Source organism: Branchiostoma floridae, chromosome 8 (genome assembly GCF_000003815.2).
Source record: "Branchiostoma floridae strain S238N-H82 chromosome 8, Bfl_VNyyK, whole genome shotgun sequence".
In the NCBI taxonomy this organism is placed as follows: Eukaryota; Metazoa; Chordata; class Leptocardii; order Amphioxiformes; family Branchiostomatidae; genus Branchiostoma; species Branchiostoma floridae.
Window position 1 is genome coordinate 13,410,572 of NC_049986.1, and position 23,473 is coordinate 13,434,044.

The 23,473-nt window shown below is 39.7% G+C and overlaps 2 protein-coding genes across 2 annotated transcripts; one reads left to right on the forward strand and one right to left on the reverse strand.

Annotated features, from left to right (window-relative positions):
- The first annotated feature begins 2,513 nt into the window (after positions 1 to 2,513).
- LOC118421128 (argininosuccinate synthase-like) lies at positions 2,514 to 16,193 on the forward strand. Its single transcript, XM_035828289.1, has 16 exons — positions 2,514 to 2,601; positions 4,694 to 4,802; positions 5,929 to 5,997; positions 9,229 to 9,417; positions 9,582 to 9,638; positions 10,426 to 10,500; positions 10,818 to 10,888; positions 11,093 to 11,123; positions 11,731 to 11,821; positions 12,447 to 12,531; positions 13,045 to 13,109; positions 13,403 to 13,476; positions 13,926 to 13,983; positions 14,376 to 14,532; positions 14,933 to 14,998; positions 15,278 to 16,193. Exons 2-16 carry the CDS (start codon positions 4,698 to 4,700, stop codon positions 15,318 to 15,320), a joined length of 1,236 nt encoding a protein of 411 aa, XP_035684182.1. The 5' UTR covers positions 2,514 to 2,601; positions 4,694 to 4,697; the 3' UTR covers positions 15,321 to 16,193.
- LOC118421781 (nucleotide-binding oligomerization domain-containing protein 2-like) lies at positions 15,816 to 21,752 on the reverse strand. The gene is made up of 7 exons (XM_035829283.1): positions 21,718 to 21,752; positions 21,240 to 21,277; positions 20,608 to 20,850; positions 20,292 to 20,366; positions 16,990 to 19,417; positions 16,628 to 16,687; positions 15,816 to 16,481 (listed from the first exon to the last, which is right to left on the reverse strand). Exons 1-7 carry the CDS (start codon positions 21,750 to 21,752, stop codon positions 16,349 to 16,351), a joined length of 3,012 nt encoding a protein of 1,003 aa, XP_035685176.1. The 3' UTR covers positions 15,816 to 16,348.
- Positions 21,753 to 23,473: the final 1,721 nt, after the last annotated feature.

Below are 23,473 nucleotides of genomic sequence, written 5' to 3' on the forward strand. Positions count from 1 at the left end.
GACAAATAACTTGTATGTGTATTCATCAATGCGCACTATGAAGGCTATCTGACAAATGGAATATCAAGATACGTATTTTTGCCAATTGTGCAGATAACAATTCATGAATAGTGGGTTTTTAAACGTCGACAAATGACACCGATAAGCGCCACCTGCTGTACAGATATCGCATGAGCTGAATAATGAAGAAAGATGAATCGCCTATATCTGCAATTAGATAGACGGAAAGTGCTGATATCGCCGAAATACCCTTAGCAGAGTTATATAAAAATTTGTGCCTATTTCAAAGTCGCTGTGCCAATTGCTATGCTGAAATCATGGATCGTTATCGTGTTACTTGTTACTGGGTAACTTTGTAATCAGTGGTCTCAAACACAAACCCACCTCCGCTGGTTTCCAAAACAGAGTGCCTACTAAGCCCTATTATTTTGGGTACATAATCCACACACATAAACGCGTACACTTTATTCATACACCTCCACATTATGCTGGATACTACTACTACACTTGGGGTGGATATCGCTTCGTCGTACGTGCAACTGCGTGCTGTCTACGTACAAAACGTGGGCGATCCTTTGGGATCTGTACGAGGAGTGATCAATAAGTCCTTGGCCTCACCCAGAAATAATGATGAAAGTTTATTTGCAAGTTCTTGCCCGAGGGCTAATTGAAACATGAAACATACAGAAAATATAGTAAACATGCATAAAATAACTTAAAAACACTTTGGTATAGATAACAATGGTGACAAGTCTAGAAAAGTGACTATTCTATCAATGACCCTTTTCTGGACATACCTCACAATCTACGCATTTGGGGTTTGATTTCTTTTCAGTGGAAGACGAAGTACCTCACCCTTTTCTACAATGAGTGGGTTATGTGACGTTAACAGCGTTATAGTTTTGTTTTCGTCAGTAAGCGTTTGGAAATTTTTGTGTTCTGCATGCCTCTTCAAATAACTCCTTTCTTTCCTGGTCATTAGAGAGGCAGTTAGAAATAAAATGTATTTCGTCTTCCACCGGTTTTGCAATACAATGGTTACATGCTCTTTCGCCCACAGGTAGCTTTTTGTACCGCCCTTTCTCAATTTCAAGGGGGTGGGCGCTAATTCTAAGTTTCCCCCTTGTCGATCTGACCACGAATTTATCTAGTAACGTTAAATAAGTTATAATCATCTGGTGTATCATTGAGTATCCCTTCTTTTATAGTTTCTTAAAAATCTTAACTTACCATTACCTGTAGACAGTCTATGACAAAATGTCTGGATATATATATCTTTCAACCCTTTTCTTAGCGATGTACATATATGCTTGTTGTCTAACCATGAATCCATAGAGTTCCATAAAAAAGAGCAACCAGTATTGTCTAGAATTTCCTTTACGTGTAATAAGCACAACTCATATTTCGAAGCATAGATGTCAAGTATTAAGTCTTCATGAATGTGCACCGAAATTCAAATTATTGTGATCATTACTTTTTGTAACGTTAGGTAAGGTAGATGGGGTAAACGTGGGCAATTATGCTGCGACCTGAGGTGTGCGGGTCAACTTGCGCTGCTGGAAGTTTGACACCCACTTCTTTCATCATGATCAAACATTTTGACAATGTCTTTTGTTAATGACAAAGACTTATGGCATAGGGAACTCGACCCACGCGTCTGATCACAATTCATCCTTGTTTTTCTCGCCACTTACCTTCTGATTTGCAAAAAAAACGAATGCCTGGAAAGTAATGACTGCAATGGTTTGAAATTTGGAGGATATTGATAGAAGACTTGATACTACGAAGCTGTTACTCAAAATTTGAGTTGTGCTTATTATTTCTGGATGAGGCCAAGGACAGAGATCGTACGTACAACGCACGTACCACTTGCGCCACCAACGATGCACCCAACCGCTCACGGCCAGGCGTGGCATGGCCTCTCTGCTCTCAGAGCTAAGCGCCACGCAAATATTACCTGTATGGTGTGTTACCTGGTCCCCAGAGCTAAGCGCCACACAAATATTACCTGTACGGTGTGTTACCTGGTCCCCAGAGCTAAGCGCCACACAAATATTACCTGTACGGTGTGTTACCTGGTCCCCAGAGCTAAGAGCCACGCAAATATTACCTGTAGGGTGTGTTACCTGGTCCCCAGAGATAAGAGCCACGCAAATATTGGCAAGGAAGCGACAGTCGCTTCCGGGATAAATATGCGTAACAAACTTTACTGTTTTGAAACATAAACTCGGGTCAATTCCGATTACGTATGTTTCTTAGTATCATATAGAAAATGACCTATCTGTTTAAGGGCTTACATAGCATGAATATGCTCTAAAAGGCCGTGTTTTATGCGCTCAAATGTTGAATTATGATATTCACGGTAAGCCAACAGCATGGCGGAACTGCTGTACTGCCGTCGACGAAACTATCCTCACCGATGGGATTGACCAATAGTAGCGTGGCGCTTATTGTGTGCGCGTCGCCGTTAAACGGAGGCACCTATAGCTCGTTTTGAGTGATTCATGGTCTAAGCGGCCACTCCTCCTCCGTCCCAACGTGCACGCTCGCCTCAAGTCTCCGTTTTTCTCTGTGCTGCACGGTCCTCTCAACCGTGACAAGGTAAGACTAGATATAAATCTCTCTTCTTGTTTGTCTGGGCAGCACTTCACGGCCTTGTGGTGCTTGACAGACGCGCGCGCACTGCTTGACCGATGAGCTTGCAGACTGACAGGCGGGCCGCCCCCCGTGCTGTCCCGCCGACTTCTTCTAAAGGTTACGGCACGTTCTTGTCATCTACGGTTAGATTTACGGTAAGATTTCATCCTACGTTATCCTATGGAGTGTGACAATGTGCAATTTAGACTTGAGAAGCCCCCAGTATAATACAGATACTTTGAATATAATTTAAAGATTCAGAAAATCACACACAGGCTTCAAAATCACATCCATTCATTCCTGTCGGCGTGGCCGTGATGCACGGTGTTATTCCAGCTGTGCGCGCCATCTCACGCTGTGGCGTGTCTTATGGATATGTTTGGTCATAAGAAGGCAAAGAATATTATATATTATTACCACAAAACGCATGGAAGGTTGTTTCTTCAGCCAAGTGTTAGACATCGTCCTAACTGTTACCTGTGTCAGTTGAAATAGGGGGATATCCATTTATGTCGCTGGGGGCGGGGTTACTGATAGCACTATTGTGTCATTCCTCACTTTCACTTTTACTGCTGTTCAGTTTAATTTGTCATCCTTTGCCCCTACTGTTTGCCCAGTCAGTACAAGTCTGGTACTGTTTGCCTAAGGAATGTTCTTTACTGCAGAGTTGGCACAATATATCATTTATTCTCCAAGCAGAGTTTGAGTCACATAGTAGTTGTCGGGATTTTTGTCGGCTCGCTCCTCCCTGAGAGGACTACCGACTATCTCTGCCTGTAGAATAATATCATTGACAATGCATGCCCTCAACTGATTTTATGCAAATAGGTGTACATGTAGTTAGTTAATCATATATCAATCCCCCCTTACATATAGAGTGAACAGTCCCTTAAGGAAGGTGTTGCTAACCATGATATATTAAGGGGTAATGAACAGACACCTTCTGCATTTAAATTGTCCTGACCAGATTGGCCCCACCCCGCCTATAGGGAGTAGATAGATGCAGACACACACTTCCCATCCCAACTCTCATTCCCTGGGATTTCACATGATTGATCAGTGAGAAGATATCCTGGAAATAATCTGCCTATTGCAATTACAGTTTGGGGTCTGCGAGTCGGGAGGATGTAATGCAATTAAGTATCTATCCATGGTTGGCTTAGTGAAGTCATTAATTTTGGTACCCAGAGATCGTATGCATTCTGAGCCAATTTTTGCTGCGATGCTGTCTCATGATATGATTTATATAGATTACGTAGGACAACCGTTTAGCTTCATAACCTTTGGATGAAATGGAATGTCATGGTACAGGCAGGAATATAGCTGTGAGCTGAATAATCTCTCCAAAATATGCCTTACAAGAACTGTGGTAAGGCGTAGGTCCCAATACCGAACCCGGGGCCCGGTCAGGCAGCTTTTAGAAATAAAACAATAATAAGAAAGGCAACAAAACACACAGAACGTAGAAAGATTAGTCAGGATAATAAATTGTGTATATTCCTTTGTATTAAAAACACTTTATTTTTCATTTTTGGAAACAACCCCACTGGGCCCCATTTCGGAGATGGAACCTAAGCCTAAGACAGAAGAATTTTTCCAGATGGGATGTCTACATGTAGTACACTAAAACATTCTGTCTGAATCTACCCTGCCTTCTCAGCACCTCAGAGTGAGGTAGTCTTTGAAAGGATAAAATTCGACAATGGTCGACTTGTTCATTCCCTGTCCAGGTTTGATGTTTAAGGTTGAATGATAGCTATTTCCTCAAAGGGAGGTTGATATATACTGAATGTCTTTTAAATATACATAATCAATGGAAAAGGTGACAAGAACGTGCCTCAAAAACAACCCTTTGGTGAAAAAAGGTGTGTCTATGATCGTCTGTGTATTTTCAATGGGTAAATATCAATTAGCATGGATAAAATGCTAGTAGTACTCATTATCCCAAAGTAAATAGCCACCTCCGCCCTGGTCAATTATTTGTACACGAGCCCTGCTAAACTGTAAGTTCAAACACAAGTTTGAATGATATATGGTCCTGTACCTTACCTTACAGAAACATGTCTGAAGATAAGAAGGTAGTGCTGGCGTACAGTGGTGGTCTGGACACGTCTTGTATCCTGGTGTGGCTCATCGAGCAGGGGTTCGATGTCATCGCTTACATGGTGAGTTTTAATCTTTGATTTGTGATAAATTTTGTACATGTCCATTGTCCAATATTACGGTTATAAATAAATTATAGTTGTTAGATGAGAACAATAAATACATCCATTCATATGACCTGTTAGCAAGTCATTGTACCATTTGAATATTGATCAAAAGTTTGCCTCCACATGTCATATTTTTTTAGTCAATACTTAACATACATTATACAGCATTGGGTTTCTAGGCAGTAGATTGAGACTGTTGGCTCTTTTTTTGCACTTAAGAGAAGTCAGCCATCATGAGCATATTTATTCAGCGCTTTTGTTCAGTCTGACGTAGCTATTTTACAGTGTCAAAGTCCAGTCCAGAGAATGGAAATGATGTAATAGTTTGGCAAAGTACATGTACTGAACTAGATGTAGTATAGATTTAGAGTATGGTTATACAAAGTGGATTAAGAAATAAGACAATTAAGAAAGCAAACATGGAGGTACCAAACAGGTGTGGTTTGAAAGAGATCCAGAATTCGCATCAAAGTTTGAACTATTTAGATTTCCAAAACTGTCTTGTGGATAACAGATGATTAAACTCTGGCTACTAACTCTCTTTTGTTCTGCAGTGTAACTGTGTCTTTACACTGTCTCTTATACTAGTAGTGTTTTAACTATGTGTAAGTATAAACTTTAATGTAATCTCTGAGCCAGAGCCTCTTAAGATAGGTCTGTCAAAACGTGGATAAAATGGTGAATAGATTGTCCTGCGTGTAGATGTAACAATGTGCAAATATTTGACGACTTTCTTCAGTAACTCCAGTGTTACGTAATAGTCAGTGGGGAAAGTTGTGAGGTTTGTATACAACAGGATTACATTCCCATTAGAGATAACAAAACACACACAGACACCTGGCACAAACTTTTACTCCTAGGATGCAAAGGTCCAAACTTCATATTATCACTATGTAATGTACATACTTTAAATTTCAACTTAAGAAATTAGTTGCATTTGTTGTGCTAGACCCCATTTAGATGGTTATTTTAAAAAGTGAGAAAAAGATATCTAGAGAGGAAAGATTGCAATAAAGAACACTTAGAATTTTGGATTGTATCACTGTGTACCTACAATAAGGAGAATTTTGTGTGTCCCTAGGCTGATGTTGGACAGGAGGAAGACTTTGCGGAAGCCAAAGAGAAGGCGCTTAAGCTGGGAGCCAAGAAGGTAGGAGACACGTGCCTCCTATTTAGTCACTTTTAAGAATAAAATTGAAGAAACCTTGGAAAATACAATGTATATGTCACTAGTGCCTCTGAGTTACCATGTATTGCTGTAGATATACATGTATTTTCAGATTGGACATACATGTGCAGTGACTTGTAGCTTGCAAAACATGAATACAATGTACCTTCACCAGGCTTCAACAGTTTGCCAAGTAAAGTTATAACATCGCTGTTAATTGCCAGTCACTGATAAGATAGATAAGTGTTGTCTGATGAACCAACTAATGATGATTCAATCCAATTAACTTGATTAAGTGCTGATTGATTATTACTCACAGATAATGTGTAATTAGTAATCTATATGTGATCTGTGGAAAACACTTTCAGTTTAAAGCCACCTTTCAGTTTAAAGCCAAGTTGCATTTACCTCATTTTCTCTCCTATACATGTGCCCCACCCACCAGAAGCTTGACATCTCTAAAACTCCTGACAACTGTGACTTAAGACAATTAAGTGCAATGATTTATGAGGACAGCAACTTTACTTGTCTTACTACTTTGCAACTAATTGTCCCTAAGCAGTCATCTCTTAGCCATGTGTAGACCAGAATTAGAATCCCATATGCAAGATAATATTTGTTTTAAATGATATTGCCATCTAATGCCACCTATGCTCCTCCTATCTGACCTACAATATACATGCAATTGCTCCAGACCTTAACAGTCATTGCTTTCCTCATAAGAAAGTTTGAAATACCCCTTATGGTCCCCCTGCAATGCCAAATGTTTGATGATAGTCTTGTAAAACAGTTTGGATCAGATTTTCCATCCTAACCTTCAATCATAGAAATATATACATCATCAGGAACAAGAGTGGTTATACATTTATCAGTATGTAAATGATCAGTTTTGTATGCAGTTAGTACACACATCTATGATGAAATCAGTATTCCACTCATCTCTAGTAGATATCAGACTGGGTGTTTTGGAGCCTCTTAAGCCCAAGTCCTTCATCAGTATTCATGAACGTTGGGAGAAGATCCAGAGTTATCTATTCCAGACACTCCAGGACTCGCAGCACAAATTGTCAGATCATTAGATTGTGACACACTGTTAATTTGTGACCTTGCATTTAGCTACTAGTATTTCAAAATCAATTACCTTTACGGTTTACCTGAAGGTACACTAAAATATGGAAGGAGATTTTTCATGGTATCTAAAAAGGAAAACCTAACTAATAAGAAAGGGGAGCAAAGGGCCACTTCCTGGATTGTAACCAAATAACATGATATCATTCAGGTAATCATGCTTATTATGTGAACAGTTTGCTAATTTCCAGGTACTACAATATTTTCCACAATCCTAGTCATGAGTATTCAGGAACAGGGGTGTACTCCATACTGTTCTTTACTCGCAACCAGTGTATTGACTGAAGAAAGGAAAGGACCCCCAAGGTTCCTCCTACACTTCCAGTATGCATCATTGATATACAAAATGTAATTCCAAAGGCTTGTAAAGGGAATGACCTTCCCTGGGAGGGGGCCAGCTGGGGAGGCAATAAATGCCACCGATGACGTCAGAAACGTATTAGCCTGTCTGCAACAGTTGTGTGAGCTGTCAGATATCTCAGCTTCCTGTTTATTGGCTGTTCACTGCACCACTTCTGAAGTATTTGTCTAGTTTGATAAGAGTCCATTTGGATAGCAATATTTGATTTCTTTATCTGATAATTCATTGACCAAAGAAGGATTAGTTTCCAGTCTTTTCGAGAGCTCTGCCGGCGTGGAATGCCATTCGAGCTCGTCGTCATCTGCGGGCGAAGAGACGAAACGCGCTGGTGGCCGTATCTTCCTTCTGCCGGCGCCAAACATGTTAACTTTAGGGGAGAAAGTAGTGAGAAGTCGAAAGGTAGACGTATGGGAGTATAATTTGGGAGTATTCAAAGGGGGGGAGATGCTCGGCGGTTGTACAAAATGGCGCGTACGAGACGGTGATGGGCGAAGAGCTGGTTCGGGGACGTCCTGGTTCTCTCCAGTGTGATCAGGATCTGGGGTTCTACCCCCGGTCTCGCGATTTCTCGCGGCATGAGTCACGTGGCTTTCGAGCCCAATTCTCGCCTATGACGTGCGTCTGGTCGTCACGTCATACGCCCATGATTAGTTACTCATCAGGCCTATGGTAAAAAATGTTGTGCTTTCTGTTTCCCTAGTACCCTACCTAGAAAAACCTGCTGACCCTAACCATTTTTGGGTGGGCAGTGGATCTGGAGTTTTCAATTTGAATTTTTTTCGCCTGTTTCATATTCAAGTAAAGAATCTACTTGTACTATCTACATGAAGGATAGGTGTATCCACAGATCCGTAACTCTCATGTTACTTGGGCTGCAACTTATGTTGTTTAGACTGCAGTTCTAAATACAGATTCCTGATAGCAAACATGTTTTAATCCTGTCTAGATTGATGGGCACTGCCATCTTAGGATTCTTACACTTCCAGTGGCCTGTTTCAGTCTTCTATTGGCTGGCCACTGTTCTAAGGCGTTCCAACTTCCAAGACTGCAGTACCATCATGGATTACTAGTTGGCACTGCAGGACAGCTGAGTTGCTAAATACTGCTAGCACAATTTTGCTAAATATCAAATGCACAATTTTGTGATTTTCCTAGAATGCTACAAGAAAGTCACTTGAACAATGCATCTTAAAGTTGAATACGAAGTCTGTCATCAGTATTCATTAACATGGAAAGAAGCTCCAACCAAGGAGGTTATATCACAAGGCCTTGTGATATAACCTCCTTGCTCCAACGGTACTTTTCCAGAAGTTTAAAACCAGCAATGCCATGGATAATTTTGAAACATCAGAAAAAAACATAACTCCCTTATATAGTAGAGTAGATTCATTCCTCAAGCTACGGACATCTTGCACACTGCAGTCGTCTCTCAGAAAGGCATCTGGAGCCGCATAGTTCAAGTTTTTAACTTTTATTCAGCCTGTCGGCCAAACTAGTTTCGCTACGTACAGCTTCTTCAGTGGCTAGAGGCTAAATGACTAAAAAAAACATAACTCCCTTACATAGACAGTACTCATAACATTAACGATAAATGATGTTCACACCTACTAACTTGTCAGTCACCTACTTTTTCCCCCCGTTATAGAATACACTAAATGCAAAACTGTCTGCATTTGCTGAAGATTTTTATTCTAGTTCTTATCATGTTTCATGTATTCCTGCAGGTTTACATTGAGGACCTGAAGAAGCAGTTTGTTGATGAGTACATCTGGCCGGCCATCCAGGCTAACGCCATCTATGAGGACCGCTATCTCATGGGCACGGCCGTGGCACGCCCGTGTATCGCCAGGCGCCAGGTCGAGGTCGCCAAAAAAGAGGGTGCACAATATGTATCCCATGGTGCAACTGGCAAGGTATATCTTACCTATTGATTGTAGAAGAACACGTGAGATTTGTTTCTTTCAATTTATCAATGCAAATATTGTGCTTACTAGAAATAATCAGTAAGATTTTGGCGTTTGTAATCTTGATATCTGCTTCTTAATCACATTAAAACTAAAACACATTTCTCTTGCAGGGCAATGATCAGATTCGGTTTGAGCTGACCTGCTACGCTCTGTACCCAGGAGTCAAGGTGAGTCCAAGGTTAAAGAGACTGAACAGTAATACTGATGTTTGTACTACCCTGTAGGGATCCATTTGCAATCTTAGATGGTGGCTTGAATGTCAAATAAGAGTACGGTACTTATGCCCAGCCAAAATCCTTAGTTGAAGTATCTTCCACAATGTCAAATTTTTCCTTCTCACTATTCTTACTAAGACTAGAATTTATTTATTTATCTATTTATTTATTGATCTTTAGGGTAGTCCCTTCAGTTAACTTAGTAACTGATTTCCAAGGGAGCCCTATATACATGTTCGCACATGTTCGCACAACGACGGGTTATACCGCCCCTTACGGGGTGACACACCCGTCTGGGTGAATGATGTAGATCACCATGTGGCTGATACAAGACAGAGGTCGCCAGGCCTCCATCCGGGTGATTTGAAGTGAATCACCAACTTGCGACAGAAGGATTTGCACCAACGCACACCGCACCATCGCACGTGTGGGGGTTCTTTAACGTGCATGGGGTATGGCTCTCCCCATACACGGGACCTCCATTTAACGTCCTATCCGAGGGACGACTCATTTTTCACTTGAGTAAAATCGGAGAATCACACAGGACATTCTAATTTTCTGTCATAATCTTATAGAATATTTTTTCTACCTTTTTTAGAAGTTGGAACGTTTATCCTTAGTGATGAGATACTGCCCTTCAATTATGTCTTATCACCAGAACCAAGTGCTACATTTTGCATGTGCTTGATCATGAGGAGCAGAAAATCATTTCTTATTCTTTCCTTACTGCCCTCTGCAGATATATGCTCCATGGAAGATTCCAGCGTTCTTTGAAAGGTTCAAGGGCAGACTGGATCTGTTCGAGTATGCCAAGGTCAGTTGGAGTTAATTACTGGTAGTAGGCCAATGAGAGGCATGATCACTCACTCACTCACAATCCTTGGTTTGATTATACTGAAAACCATAGATAGTGAGTGAGTGAGTGATCATGCCTCTCATGATCACTTAGAATATTGTACAATGTAGTTTTACAGTAGTTGTGGACAGCATGAGACCAGTATCTGTAGTACAAAGATTCACAGTACTTGAGTTGCCTGTCTCATGCCATATGGGGTACAGAAGTTTGAAACAATAGAAATCAACTGTTTTTGCTATATATATATAAAAAAAAGTTGCCTTTTCTCCCCCCAGAAACATGACATCCCTCTCCCCGTGACTCCCAAAAGCCCCTGGAGCATGGACGCCAACCTCATGCACATCAGGTCAGCAAACTTGAAATTACTGGCAACTTTATTTTCATTAATTCAGTTCAGTTCATTCTATATTCATATGATGAAATAATTTACCTTTAGATATCATTCACTGTTTTTATTATGAAATGATCATTATGTTTGTCTTAAGATGTCATACCCATAACACTGCTTAGCTTTAGAATATTCCTGACCATATCCTGTTCTTTTTTTCAGTTACGAATCTGGAGTACTTGAAGATCCCAAGGTAAGAAAGTCATTTCCTTCATTTACAAACATATCTCAGTTGAAGTTACAACACAGGATTTCCATTCATGGATTAGAATGGAAACTGCCCAAAAAGACCTATCAGGGGATCGAACAGTCTGGTCTATGTGAAGAGTTGGTCACTATAGGCAGCATTTTTAATGCCTAATAGTACTAGTATGTCATTGGGAAAATTATCTAAGGGACCTCCAAAAAGTTATCATATTGGCCAGATGGTGACTGATGATGTAGGCAGTAACATCAATCAACTGGACAGAATTGTCAATGGTCAGATGTTTCAGACAGCATCCACTGTTTATCCTCAGTGACTGGACATTCTCTATGATCAGGCATTTGTGACTATTATCTGGCTGCAAATGATATTTCAGATATTTTTTTAATCAAATAAGTAGTTTATATTAATTTCAGTAAGTAGTTCTATCGGTGAGTTTTCACTTCAAGCGTGTTTCTGAATTAGAATGAAGCGTGTTACTTAATTAGAATGATGTGAAAGGAGCATGGTATTCATCGGACAGTTTGCATAGTACAGTAAACCATTTTTATTTATTTATCCATTCCTGATTTGCTGACTGTTACCCCCTCCCCAGGCTCATGCTCCCAAGTCCCTGTACCAGATGACTACTGACCCTGTGGAGGCCCCCAACACCCCGGAGAAACTGGAGATTGAGTGGAAGAATGGTGAGGCCAGATATGGGTATTTAAATCAGAAGGAAAATTAAGAGTACTATAAGCCCTTTAAGTCGAGATAATGTTTTGCCTGATCTCCTGGTGGTCAGCAGTTAGACCTGAAGAACATCCTGCTATGTCCAACCCTCTGAGAGGGGAACACTAAATCGGATAGAGAGAGAGAGAGAGAGAGAATGTAGAAATCACAAAAACAGATCTTTCTTGGCTGCACTGTTTGTAGACTTTTTTCAATCCCAGCTGAACAATTAAAAAAATGTCCTTAGCATCAATGGCTATAATTTACCTTAGTTCCTGAAGAAAGAAAATTTCTGCAGCTTTTTGCTTCAGTATAAAATACCTAGCTTGAGAATATCTTAGCTTTAAGAAGCTACCAGCATCTGTACACATCCACATGGATACTGATTGAACAAAACTACAACAATGAAGAGGTTTAGTGTACATTGTAGTTTTCATGTAAAAACCTTTTGCTCTTCACAAATACATGTAATACTATATCTTCTACTGAAACCTGCTACCAATGTGTCAACTGAGTCCGATGGGGGTAGAAGAGTGTTCCAATGTCTCCGTATCTCACCTGTATCTTACGGAACTTGATGATGTTTCTGTCTGTCCCCAGGTGTGCCCATCAAGGTGACTAACCTGGATGATGGGACTGTGAAGGCTGATTCCCTCGAGCTCTTCCTCTACCTCAACCAAGTGGGGTGTGTAATGGACATACAATGTGCCATCATATAATCTAGAACAGAAGCATTTACACTGTGTATCTCAGCATAATGGGATTAGGATTCTGTGCAAAAATTACATGTGGCTGTGTGTTGATGATTTACTGAATTACCATGTAGCATCCCAAGGTTTCATGTGAAATGAATTCTGCCAACCAGACAAATATTTAATTCCACATGTCAACCAATCTGTGATTGGGATACTTGCCTTTGATTCTGGTCCAGTATGGTAGGTTATGGCACTCACAAACTTAGTTAGAGATATTTGTTTTGCACATTTTTAGTGTACATGTTTGCCATGTGGTCCAACTTTAATCTTTCCATAGTATATACATGTATGTAGTAGTTGAATGGAACAGCAACATTGGATATCAGAGAAAATCTAACAGGCAACTTATCAAATAACTTTCTATATTAACTTCATGATTAAAGGTTTCAGAAGTTTGGATCACATTAATCTTTACCTGTCAATTTTTATGTATCCTTGCACAGAGGAAAGCATGGAGTTGGGCGAATAGACATTGTGGAGAACAGATACATCGGCATGAAGTCTCGAGGTCGGTGCTTTTTTTGTCCACATACAATACCTAGTAATAACATATAGTAATAACATGAGACTATCATGGTATACATTGTATGTTTCAAAGTCTATTTTGACTTAGATTATACAATTTGCTATTTTTACGACTTTGTTGTCATAATAGATAACATCTGATTAGATATTGCATGGAGTCTTATAAGATAATAACGAGAAATGCTTGATTATGAAATACAAATGTGTATACATGTACAGTGCAAATGTACTGCCTTAGCATGCTATATATACTAAGTACCTGTTCCCACACTACAGGTATCTATGAGACCCCGGCGGGCACCATCCTGTACCACGCTCATCAGGATATAGAACTCTTCACTATGGACAAGGTCAGGGGTCAACACATGGCCAATGCATGTGGCTTGTTTTATGGAACTTTTTATGACAATAGCTTTTGGGTGTCAGAAAATAGATAAATACTACAAATATAGTCATGCTATATGAACAACTTTCACCATGCTTGATCTTGAGTACTTTTCTATTTGCTATACAAATACATGTATGCTATAGTAAGCAGACAGATTTTTTTGGTTTTATGTGAACAACACCTGCCATTAATGGTATATTCAGTGGTTGTGGATGTAGAATTCTCAGTATGCATGTTCATATAAGCTTAGACCTCCTTAATGTAAGATTCAGGGCTAGGTTTGCTCTTCCATGAAATGGTCGACTGCTACATACTATTACAGTGTTTTATGCACTTATATTGTATTGTATATTGCAGTGTTAACGTTGTACAACTGTATGTGTTGCTATGAGTGTTGTCTTTTCTAACCAGGAGGTGCGCCGGATGAAGAGAGACCTGGGGATCAAGTTTTCAGAGCAGGTGTACAATGGTGAGCGCTCTTCTGCTGCAACATTTTCCAGAAACAATTTCACCTTTGTTTTAGAGAATTGGTAAGCAAGCATTTTATGCTAATATCACTCTGTTTCCTTAACAACAGAACCTTGCATGAGAATAAACATAAAAAATACAGCAACAGAGAGACAAAAACTAAGAAACATGTGATAGCCTGACTACATGTCAATCATTCTTTAAGCAGTGCTTCCAGTGGCCAGACCCCTAGAAGTGGAGGAAGCCAAACAGCCCCACAGCAAGTGATTGTGTAACATTTCCTAGTCAAGTTTGTGGGTGGTCAACTAAAATCTACCTTGAATTACCACTTTGGGCAAGTTGTGCTGTTGATTGATATGAATTTGGCAAGTCAACTTCCCCCCTCCCATCCAGGCATGTGGTACAGTCCAGAGTGTGAGTTTACCCGCCACTGCATCGCTAAGTCCCAGGAGGGAGTGGAGGGGAAGGTTCAGCTGTCCGTGTACAAGGGGAACGTCTACATCCTGGGCAGGGAGTCCCCACGCTCGCTCTACAACCAGGAGCTGGTCAGGTGGGTGGCGTCTGGTTTGGAAGTTCTAGATCAGTTTTTAACAGTTTGTGTCAAATGTTAAACTGAGCTGTGATCTCAAAAGCTTTAAAAAGTGTGTATGCACGGTTACATGTATGTCAGTGATTGACCAGTCAGAAATATCAACTACAGTAACATTTAGGTGTTGCTTCAATCAATGTTTAAATGGCACAAACCATTCAATCAATCCTTTATGCATCTTGTATTTTCCAAGTACAGAACTCTGGTACCGTGATCATGAGCAGGTTGGGTGATATAGAGAGACAAGTTGCTTTCTTAAAATTGATAGATATTTTTATTCATGAGGAACATGCATACTACACTTAGCTATGCAAGGACCAACAAATATGCAAATTCTATTTGTTTTACTGTCATTCCTCAGTTTTGACGTCCAGGGAGACTATGACCCAACTGATGCCAACGGCTTCATCAAGATCAATGCTCTCAGGTATGTTAAGTTTAACAAAATCATTTGTGATGTTAGACATCTAGGTAATAAGATATGCCAGAAAGCAGTTACTCAAGCAACTGGATATGATTTTGGTAACAGTCAGACAACCATTTAGTGTCTTTCGTCATCCAGTTGCTTGAGTAATTGTTTTTGGTGCATTTGTGATGTTTCTACTAGTTTTCCAAATTACTCTTTTATTACTTCCAACTTGTCAAAAGTCCTTGTGCAAAGTGAAAACATGGATATTACAAGATATTTTTCATTTTAAAAATGCAGGCTGCAGGAGTATGCACGCCTGCGCTCCATGGAGGCTAAATGAGCGCACTTGCAGCAGCGCCACCTGCTGGGTCCTACAAACAGTGCAACAGTCAAGTAGCAACAACATCAATAGTCTAAACCCTTATTTTACAACCCTTCTAAATCCTGTTGAAGTTACGATGTATTTTTGTGAAATGTGCATTACTGTTGTCCGTATTGATGTAATGAAAGGAGAAAGATATTTTGTGCATTGTACCTCTAGCAAATTGTCCTTGTGGAAAGATCATGTCTCAAAGATTTGACATTGTGTTACACATGGCCATTGAAGCTCTATCAAGTATAACCAAAGTCAACTATACATGCTATACAGGAGAAATCTTGAGGTGAACCAAAAAGGTCACTTGATGAAATCTTAACGATATAAAAATCAAAATGTTTTGGTGATATTTACAGAATTGGGGCACAAACTTCTGAAGTAAATACTAAAGTGAAACAAATTGAAGTATTTCAACCTCCTTGAGTATACAAACACAGTGAAACACTACACAAGAGATACCATCAGGTAATGTTACATGTAAACCAAAAATGGGTCACTTGATGAAATTATCACGATATACAAACCACAAATGGTTGGTGATATTTACAGTATCGGGCACAAACTTCTTAAGTAAATACTAAAAGGGAAACAAATTCAAGTATACAAACACAGTGAAACACTACAAAAGAGATATCATCAAGTACATGTAAACCAAAAATGGGTAAGTTGATGAAATTATTATGATATACATGTACAAACCACAAGTTTTTGGTGATATTTACAGTATCTGGCACAAACTTCTCATACTACCTATATATGGACCAAGTACAATATTCATGTAAGGTATAATGGTGTCCAAAACAAAGAAGGGAACAGTGAAAATTAAATGCAGAACACAAAGGCAATGCGTCTGTCTTGTTTTATACCTAGCGTACAGTGTACATTGATACTCTCCTTGCTGTAAGTTGGTTTACCTGTGTAGGTCCAAACATATAAAGGTTACATATAAAGTATAGATAAGCCAGAAAAGGTTATATCCATGTATGTGGTGCTCATACTGTTGTGTTTGGTGACTGGAATAAGTATGGGGATGGGTTGTCAAATATATGTTTATAACCATCACTGCTGTTGTCATCCTCTCTGATATTCTTGATCACGTGTCGTTGATCAGCAGGTAATGGGGGCCTATGGAGTGAGATGAAATAGAATGAGACCACAAATTCAATGCCATATTTGGAACAAGACATGTCACTATTCTACAGCTCTATTGATATAAATTTCTAGATATGAGGAAAAGATATTTTAGAATACATGTACATGTGAATACTTACATTAATGTTAGTAAGCTATAGCCGGTTTCTTCTCCCTTTGGCACTAAGCCTTCAGAATACCTATAATATGACCAATAGTATGAGGTATTACAATATTACATGACCATAAATCTTCTAATGACTTGAAGGTATACAGGCAAATGTGTCTGACAACAACTTAAGAGTCAGACTTCTCAAAAACTATACCCTCCTGACATGACCTACATTTATACTCATTGGTTAGATAGTTACAATGTACCTGCCAAATACTACATGTATAAAATTCATTGCATAACACCCATTCTGCTGCATATTGTAATTGCCAGAAATCAAATATTGACTTTAATACATTTCTTTAAATAAAAGACAGTAGAAAGCCTTACTGTATTTCTTTTAAGGTAGGATGCTCCTCTGCAGCTTCCATGAAAGCCTTGAACCCAGCAGCCTCCATACCAGTGTTGTACAGCCCAAATACACGCAGGGCAGGCAGCCTGCCCAGCATGGCTGTAATACTCATCACTTCAGTGTTATCGAGGTAAACAGTCTCCCAGGGGATAAAAGTTAGTTCTTCTAGTGCGGCTATCCTGTCAATGGTCTGTGCAAAGTTAACAATGCCTTCTTTTGTCATCATATTGAATCCTATCATTAGAATCTGCAGATTGGGGACAAGGTGCAGGTTGGTAACCAAGGATTGAAGGGAGATGTCAGTTATCAGATTATCATAGAGCCAGAGTTCTTTTAGACTGGGTATAGGATTTTGCATGGCAGCAAATGTTTCCAACTTAGCATTTCCTATGTTGTTATGATTCAGTTTCAGCTCTTCCAAATTAAGACCATGTAGGATGGAAACCAATAACTGACACCCTGCATCACTTATTTTGTTATGAGACAAGTCGAGTCTTTTAAGGTTCAGGGTGGATCCGAACCCTTCACTCAACCTTATGATCCCATTATCTCCTATATTTTTATTCCATGAAAGATCTAGTTCCTCCAGCAATGGCACATGTGTCAGGGCCTGTCTAAGGGCATCCATTGACATCTCAGTAAGACCTGTGTTTGCAAGATTTAGGAAACGAAGACTGGGAACATTCCTCAGCAAAGGTGTTAAGTACTCAAGATTATTGCCAATCTGACATTTGACATCTAGCCGCTGTAGGTCAGGCAAAGGGCTTTTAACTAGTTTGCAGAGATGCTTCATTGCTTCTCCTTGGCCAGTCTCCTCTAATGTCAGATTCAGTACCTTGGACAGAGGCATTCCTTCCGCATGAGCGAGATAGAACATCAGGGCAGCCCCTTGTCTGGAAGGGACTCTGATTGTAAGACTTGCATCTTTGAAGGACAAGGTTCCTTTCAGTATGGGGACAAGACTGGGATCTTGGCTTTCGTGTAGGCAAACTAGGCACAATTCATCACTGTTCAATTTCTCAGCGAATTCAAATGGGTTACTATGCTGAGAAAATGTCATGCGTGGTATCAACAAGTTAACCTTTTCTAGAACCATTCTAGAAGCTGGATCCCCAGAGCCACAGATAAACTGTAACAGGCCTTCATTGTGAAGTAAACTCCCTATGCTCTGCAGACTCACAAAGTCTTCTATGTTTGCAGAAGAAAAGAAAGAGAAATAAGAAGAAGAAGAGGAGAGATTTTGTGCAATATATCTACTTGCAAGAAACTCCTGCATGGTCTTGTGAGGAAAGTTCAACTGTTCTCTTGGGTGCAGTCTGGATGCAGACACTTCTTTGGAAACAATGCCAAGTTTCAGTAAGATGTCAGTATCCCTTTTGAGTAGTGTTGTTGTTTCATCAAGATCTATCAAGGCCTGGTCTCTCTTCAGTGACTTAAAGGCGTGTTCACCCAGCAACAACAGTGCATACGATATATCTGCCGGCATTTCATCACCAAGCATGGCTATGTCCTCCCTTTTACAGTACTTTCTCACTAAACATATCAGCAGCTCGTGATACAGACCTGACATCGTCCCTGGGAACACTCGAGTTGGATCTTCTTCCCACAACACACAGATCAGCATGACAAACATTGGGGTCTGCATAAGGCTTTTGGCTACAATGTCAGCCTGGACTGCTTGTACAAGGGATGGGGCCAGTCCTGGGTTTCCTACTGCTTTGAAGTACTTTGTCATGTACTGCTCCACATGGTCGGGGGAAAACCCCACTATCATTACGGAGCAATTAACTGCCATCTTCCTCTCAACTTCAATGCCTGAGGAAGGTCTAGAAGTGACTAAGACTGTGCTGTTGGGATACCAGGTCCCAGCCAAGAGTTCAGGAATGCTCTTGACTCCATGAGGCAGCTCATCATAGCCATCTAGGAGGAAGACAAGTTTTGACTCATGTTCCCTTAGATACCTCTCTATCAAGCCAATGCTGAGTCCCTTTGTTGACTTAGTGACACACTGGTCCCAAACAATTTCTGCAATTGATTCTCCTGGCTCAACCTCCCGAAGTCGTATTAGTAGCACATACTTCTTCATATCTGCCAGCTTTCCTCTTCCTTTGGACCAATCAAATGCTAGCTTAGACAATAGAGTTGACTTCCCACTCCCTGCCACCCCTTTCACTAAGATATGAGGGCCAGGACAAACGTGCTGTTCAAAGACATCATGCATGGATCGGAGCGGCATTCTCATTTCAAGACCCTGCACTGTGACTAGTTCAAGCTCAGTAAAGATTTCATCAAGTTCAAGGGTGAACCTGGGATCCCAAGGTAGCGGTTTAAGCACATGTAACAAACTATAGTGATGTGTGAGGGACTCTCTAAAGTACTCGACGTGGGCAGCCATGGCAGCAGTGTCTGTGAACATACAACAAATAATTCATCATCCTAGATGTAGATGCCTCATGTTGCACAAAGTTTACACTCAGTGAGTCTAGTTAATCTAACATTAACTGTTATGAAACTTAAAAAGACAAACACTTAGATACCACTGTATAAACATCACACATTTCATATCTGCATTGTATTTCTTTTTATATGACATGTCATTATAAGGTTTGATCAATACATTTACATACTTACTTACTTACTGACATAGCATCAATATGCTACATGATCATATTCTTTTAGTTGTAAGTCTCACCAGTGTCAGGCTGTTTGATTGGTGTACAGTATTCTGTTGCTGTGTCTGCATACATGTTTCTTCTGGCTGCAAAACAAAGTTGAAACACCTGCACTGAATCTGGGATCAATACAGTAAAGTATCCTAACTAAAATAATCTTTAAAGCATGTTATTTCTCAAGTGTTGTTCCCTAAAGATTTGTTTGGTCAGCCTCACAAAAAAAATGTTTTATCCTAGAATACTTCTCTTGCAATTTGTGGTTGTTTACCTGAGAAATTGTTACTATGCTAACAATGGTCTTATGTTTAAACTCTAAAGATTACCTTTTTCAATGGAGAAGGGTCCCTATCATTGCTCATGCAGCAAGATTCTGGTAAAACCCTATTTTTGTCAAAAGCAGATATACTGCATGTTTGCCACATATCACCTGTCACATGCACTGTTATTCAGAATCGAACAGCAAGGACTGGCAACTTCAGCTGAATAGACATTAGTGCTATGTACTACATTGTATTTTGTTTCCCTTGAGAATGTTCCTGCAATTAGCCTTCAGGCATGACTTTGCAAATAAACTTGATTAAAAGGTAAAGAGACACAAATTTGCATACCACATCCAAAACTCTGCACAGCTGACCATTCGGGTAGGTAGGAGTCCTCTTCCTCATTATCTGCTTTTCTGTTATCTGAATGGGATATCCAGATGTTCACATGTTTACTGACATAAGTAAATAAGTTCAATATCAATAAAAGCAATCATGAAACTTTCCAATAAAGGTACTCCATATAGCAGAATATTTATCTTAAATATACTGTTTGGCATATTATAAGTTATAGGTTGTAGGGTTATTGTGTTAAGTCTGAAAACACAAATATTATATACTGAAAAATTTCACCAAATAAATGACTTATTTTACAATGACCTACCCTGAAGTCTTTCTGCAATGTCCCGTCTTTCTGCTGCTACAAGAGCCCTATAAAGCTCTTCTTCTGTAGCAGCACTCTTCTTATGCTTGGCCCACTCATGCAACATGTCCCAACAACTGTCCCTCGGGTCCTTGTGCTTCTTCTCAAACACCACTATAGTGTCATAGGGAATCCCAAGATGACTGGCAATGTCTTCCCATGAAGATGCAGCATACTTCTTCACAAAGAAGATCTGCTTGCTGTCTTGAGAAATATTATAAGTAAGATGGCAGATTAGTATACATTTGATCAGATACACAGTGCATCCATAGGGACATTGTGAGGGTTAAAATGTTCAGGGTGTTATTTTCTATCATCTAGCATTCAACAATTTGAATCATAGTGTACTTAACAAGAGTTGCTCACATATTAAAAATTTATAGATCCACTATATTCATGTAGACCAAGTTGTGTTGTTTTACATTTGATTGAGCAGAATAATAAATTCTCTGACAGTTTCTAGTGTGTAACTCTTTAAGAGTGGCTGTTATACTGTGATATCAGTATGCGTATGGTAGTAAACTTATAGCTAGATTGATAATGTTCAAAAACTTATCAACACAAAGTAATATTAAGACAAAACAGAATCTTACCTACTCTTCTCCCCTGATGTGCATCTACTGGTGCCACACTGAATAGATGACATCAAATTCAAAATATGATTATGATAACTTCCATCTATGTCTCCAGACATAATTTTCAATGTAATTCATTCCACCTACCCTGCTCAGAGATTCTCCCCTTCATAATCCACAAATCTATGAATGCTTTTTAAGCAGTGTCAAATTAAAATTTCAGGATATGGATCACATGTAAGTAAGCCCTTACATTTACAGCATGTACATGTATTTAGTGCCCATTTCAGTATCACTCCTCTCCCTGTGCTAATACATGTACCTTGTCATAGATCTACATGTATGACTTTCTTCCGGTCCCCTCACAAAGGCTTGTCAAGCAGATATCATGCTTTAATTTGCAGGCTTAACGATGCAAATATGCTGTTCAGGACTGTAGATGGGCCCAGGATCTACAAAGCCAGACAGATTGTAATAAGAAAACATTCCAACTTACCACAAACACACGTACAGCAGGAATAAGGTCCACATAACGTTACAGTGACCATAATCTCTTGTACAGCCCATAACCCTCATCTTCATGTCACAACTGGCCACCTGTTAAGTTTGAAATTGATATCATGCTAGATTGCATCATTTGAAGTCACACTTCGTCCTTCTGTTCGGTACTACATTATCACTTTGGGGGGCCTGGCCCATGGACTACGTTACCGTCTTCAAAAATGTCTGCACATGTGTTTACCTTGTAACAATAACCACCGTGCTACCTTTTCTTGTTGTAACGGCAACGGTACATATAATGTTACCAACGTATACAAGTTCGAGAAATGTGAATAGCTCATTATGTAAATCATCGTGCAGTGCGTTCACCCAGCTTTGTCTATTTAGTCTTGGCAAACTTGGATTTCTGAAATTATGAGTGTGTGACGTTGTGCTTATATCCTGTAATGATTCTTTTCATGGTGTTAACTATATCGTTTTATTTAAAGTTGCTTAATATATCTGTGTCAATGTGAATCTTAATGTTAAAGACCTAAACAGGTATGGATTGTGAGATAACATGTGGTCAAAGTCTAAAGTTATGGTGACGATAGGTAACCGGATGGTCTAATACACAGGCACGTTCACAGAAGACACACCTGCAAGTGCTACAAAACCGACAGGCAGACTGACAAACGCACCAAGTACTAACATGTTTCTGTTAGGGACGTAATAAGTATGAAGCACGGAGCAGGACCTTGATGTTATTTTATAATTCATGATATGGCTTACACGCTTCATCGTGTAGTGCGTTCACCCAGCTTTGTCTATTTAGGCTAGTATTGGTAAACTTGGATTTCTGACATTATTACAACGATAACAAGAGGCTGAAGGTACAAGTATATATGAAGACAGCATTATCATATAACAGTACCAACCATGTTCCTTTAAAATGTAAATGGCCATTGGCCCGCAGCTACATAAAATTACAAGAAATAGGAGATACTGTCATATTCGAAGTTCATAGATCGAAGTTGTCAAACATATCATGATCAGCTGGTCGCAGCTGTGGTTGACAACATGAACAGCTGGTCACAGATGTTGACATATTTCGAGCAAGGTGAACAACTGTCCACTTGTGTGTAGAGTAAAATCATAATCCAACATATTTCGAGAAAGGTGAACAACTGTCAAAGCGGCCCTGGACCAAAACACCGTAAGACCAACAAATTGTAGGGGTGATATTTTTATACATCCATAATAAAACCAGCAGTCGTGAAAAAAAGTGCATCATCGTCAACATCAGTGCAGAGGACTTGCCAAACAACGTACGTATGCGACAACGGGAACATGCAAATACAGATGCGAACGGGAATTACTTTGACGATCAGATAAAACCACGCATCTGCTTGCTATATTTTATTATGGCAAGGCTCAAACAAAGCGGCCCTGGACCAAAACACCACAAGACGAAGAAATTGTATTTCCTCTTACCTCTGTCAATACCCTACGATTTTAAAAATATTTCTTAATCTAGTATTTTTCCTAACTACTTAAAATCCGTTAAGTAACTTGCATGTGGATACAATTTCACTAAAGCGATTGCAGATTAGTCCGCGGCCAAAGATTACTTCTATTTTTTTAGTTGGAAGTTAAGCCAAGAACGTCAAGATTTCTGAGGTCAAGACTGCTTTAGAAACCGTTCTCATCTTATGTTAGCGATTCTGACCCAGCAGATGCCATCCCTGGGCCCAGTATCAATTTTCTTGCAA

Excerpts from the sequence above, each read along its gene's own strand:
- LOC118421781 (XM_035829283.1), bottom strand. The coding sequence starts at position 21,752 with ATGTGGACCTTATTCCTGCTGTACGTGTGTTTGTG. Across the intron at positions 16,688-16,989 it reads CCTACCTTAAAAGAAATACA|GTATTCTGAAGGCTTAGTGC; the intron begins GTAAGGCTTTCT and ends GTCATATTATAG. Across the intron at positions 16,482-16,627 it reads TATAGCTTACTAACATTAAT|GCCCCCATTACCTGCTGATC; the intron begins GTAAGTATTCAC and ends CTCACTCCATAG.
- LOC118421128 (XM_035828289.1), top strand. The coding sequence starts at position 4,698 with ATGTCTGAAGATAAGAAGGTAGTGCTGGCGTACAGTGGTGGTCTGGAC. Across the intron at positions 4,803-5,928 it reads TCGATGTCATCGCTTACATG|GCTGATGTTGGACAGGAGGA; the intron begins GTGAGTTTTAAT and ends GTGTGTCCCTAG. Across the intron at positions 12,532-13,044 it reads CTCTACCTCAACCAAGTGGG|AGGAAAGCATGGAGTTGGGC; the intron begins GTGTGTAATGGA and ends ATCCTTGCACAG.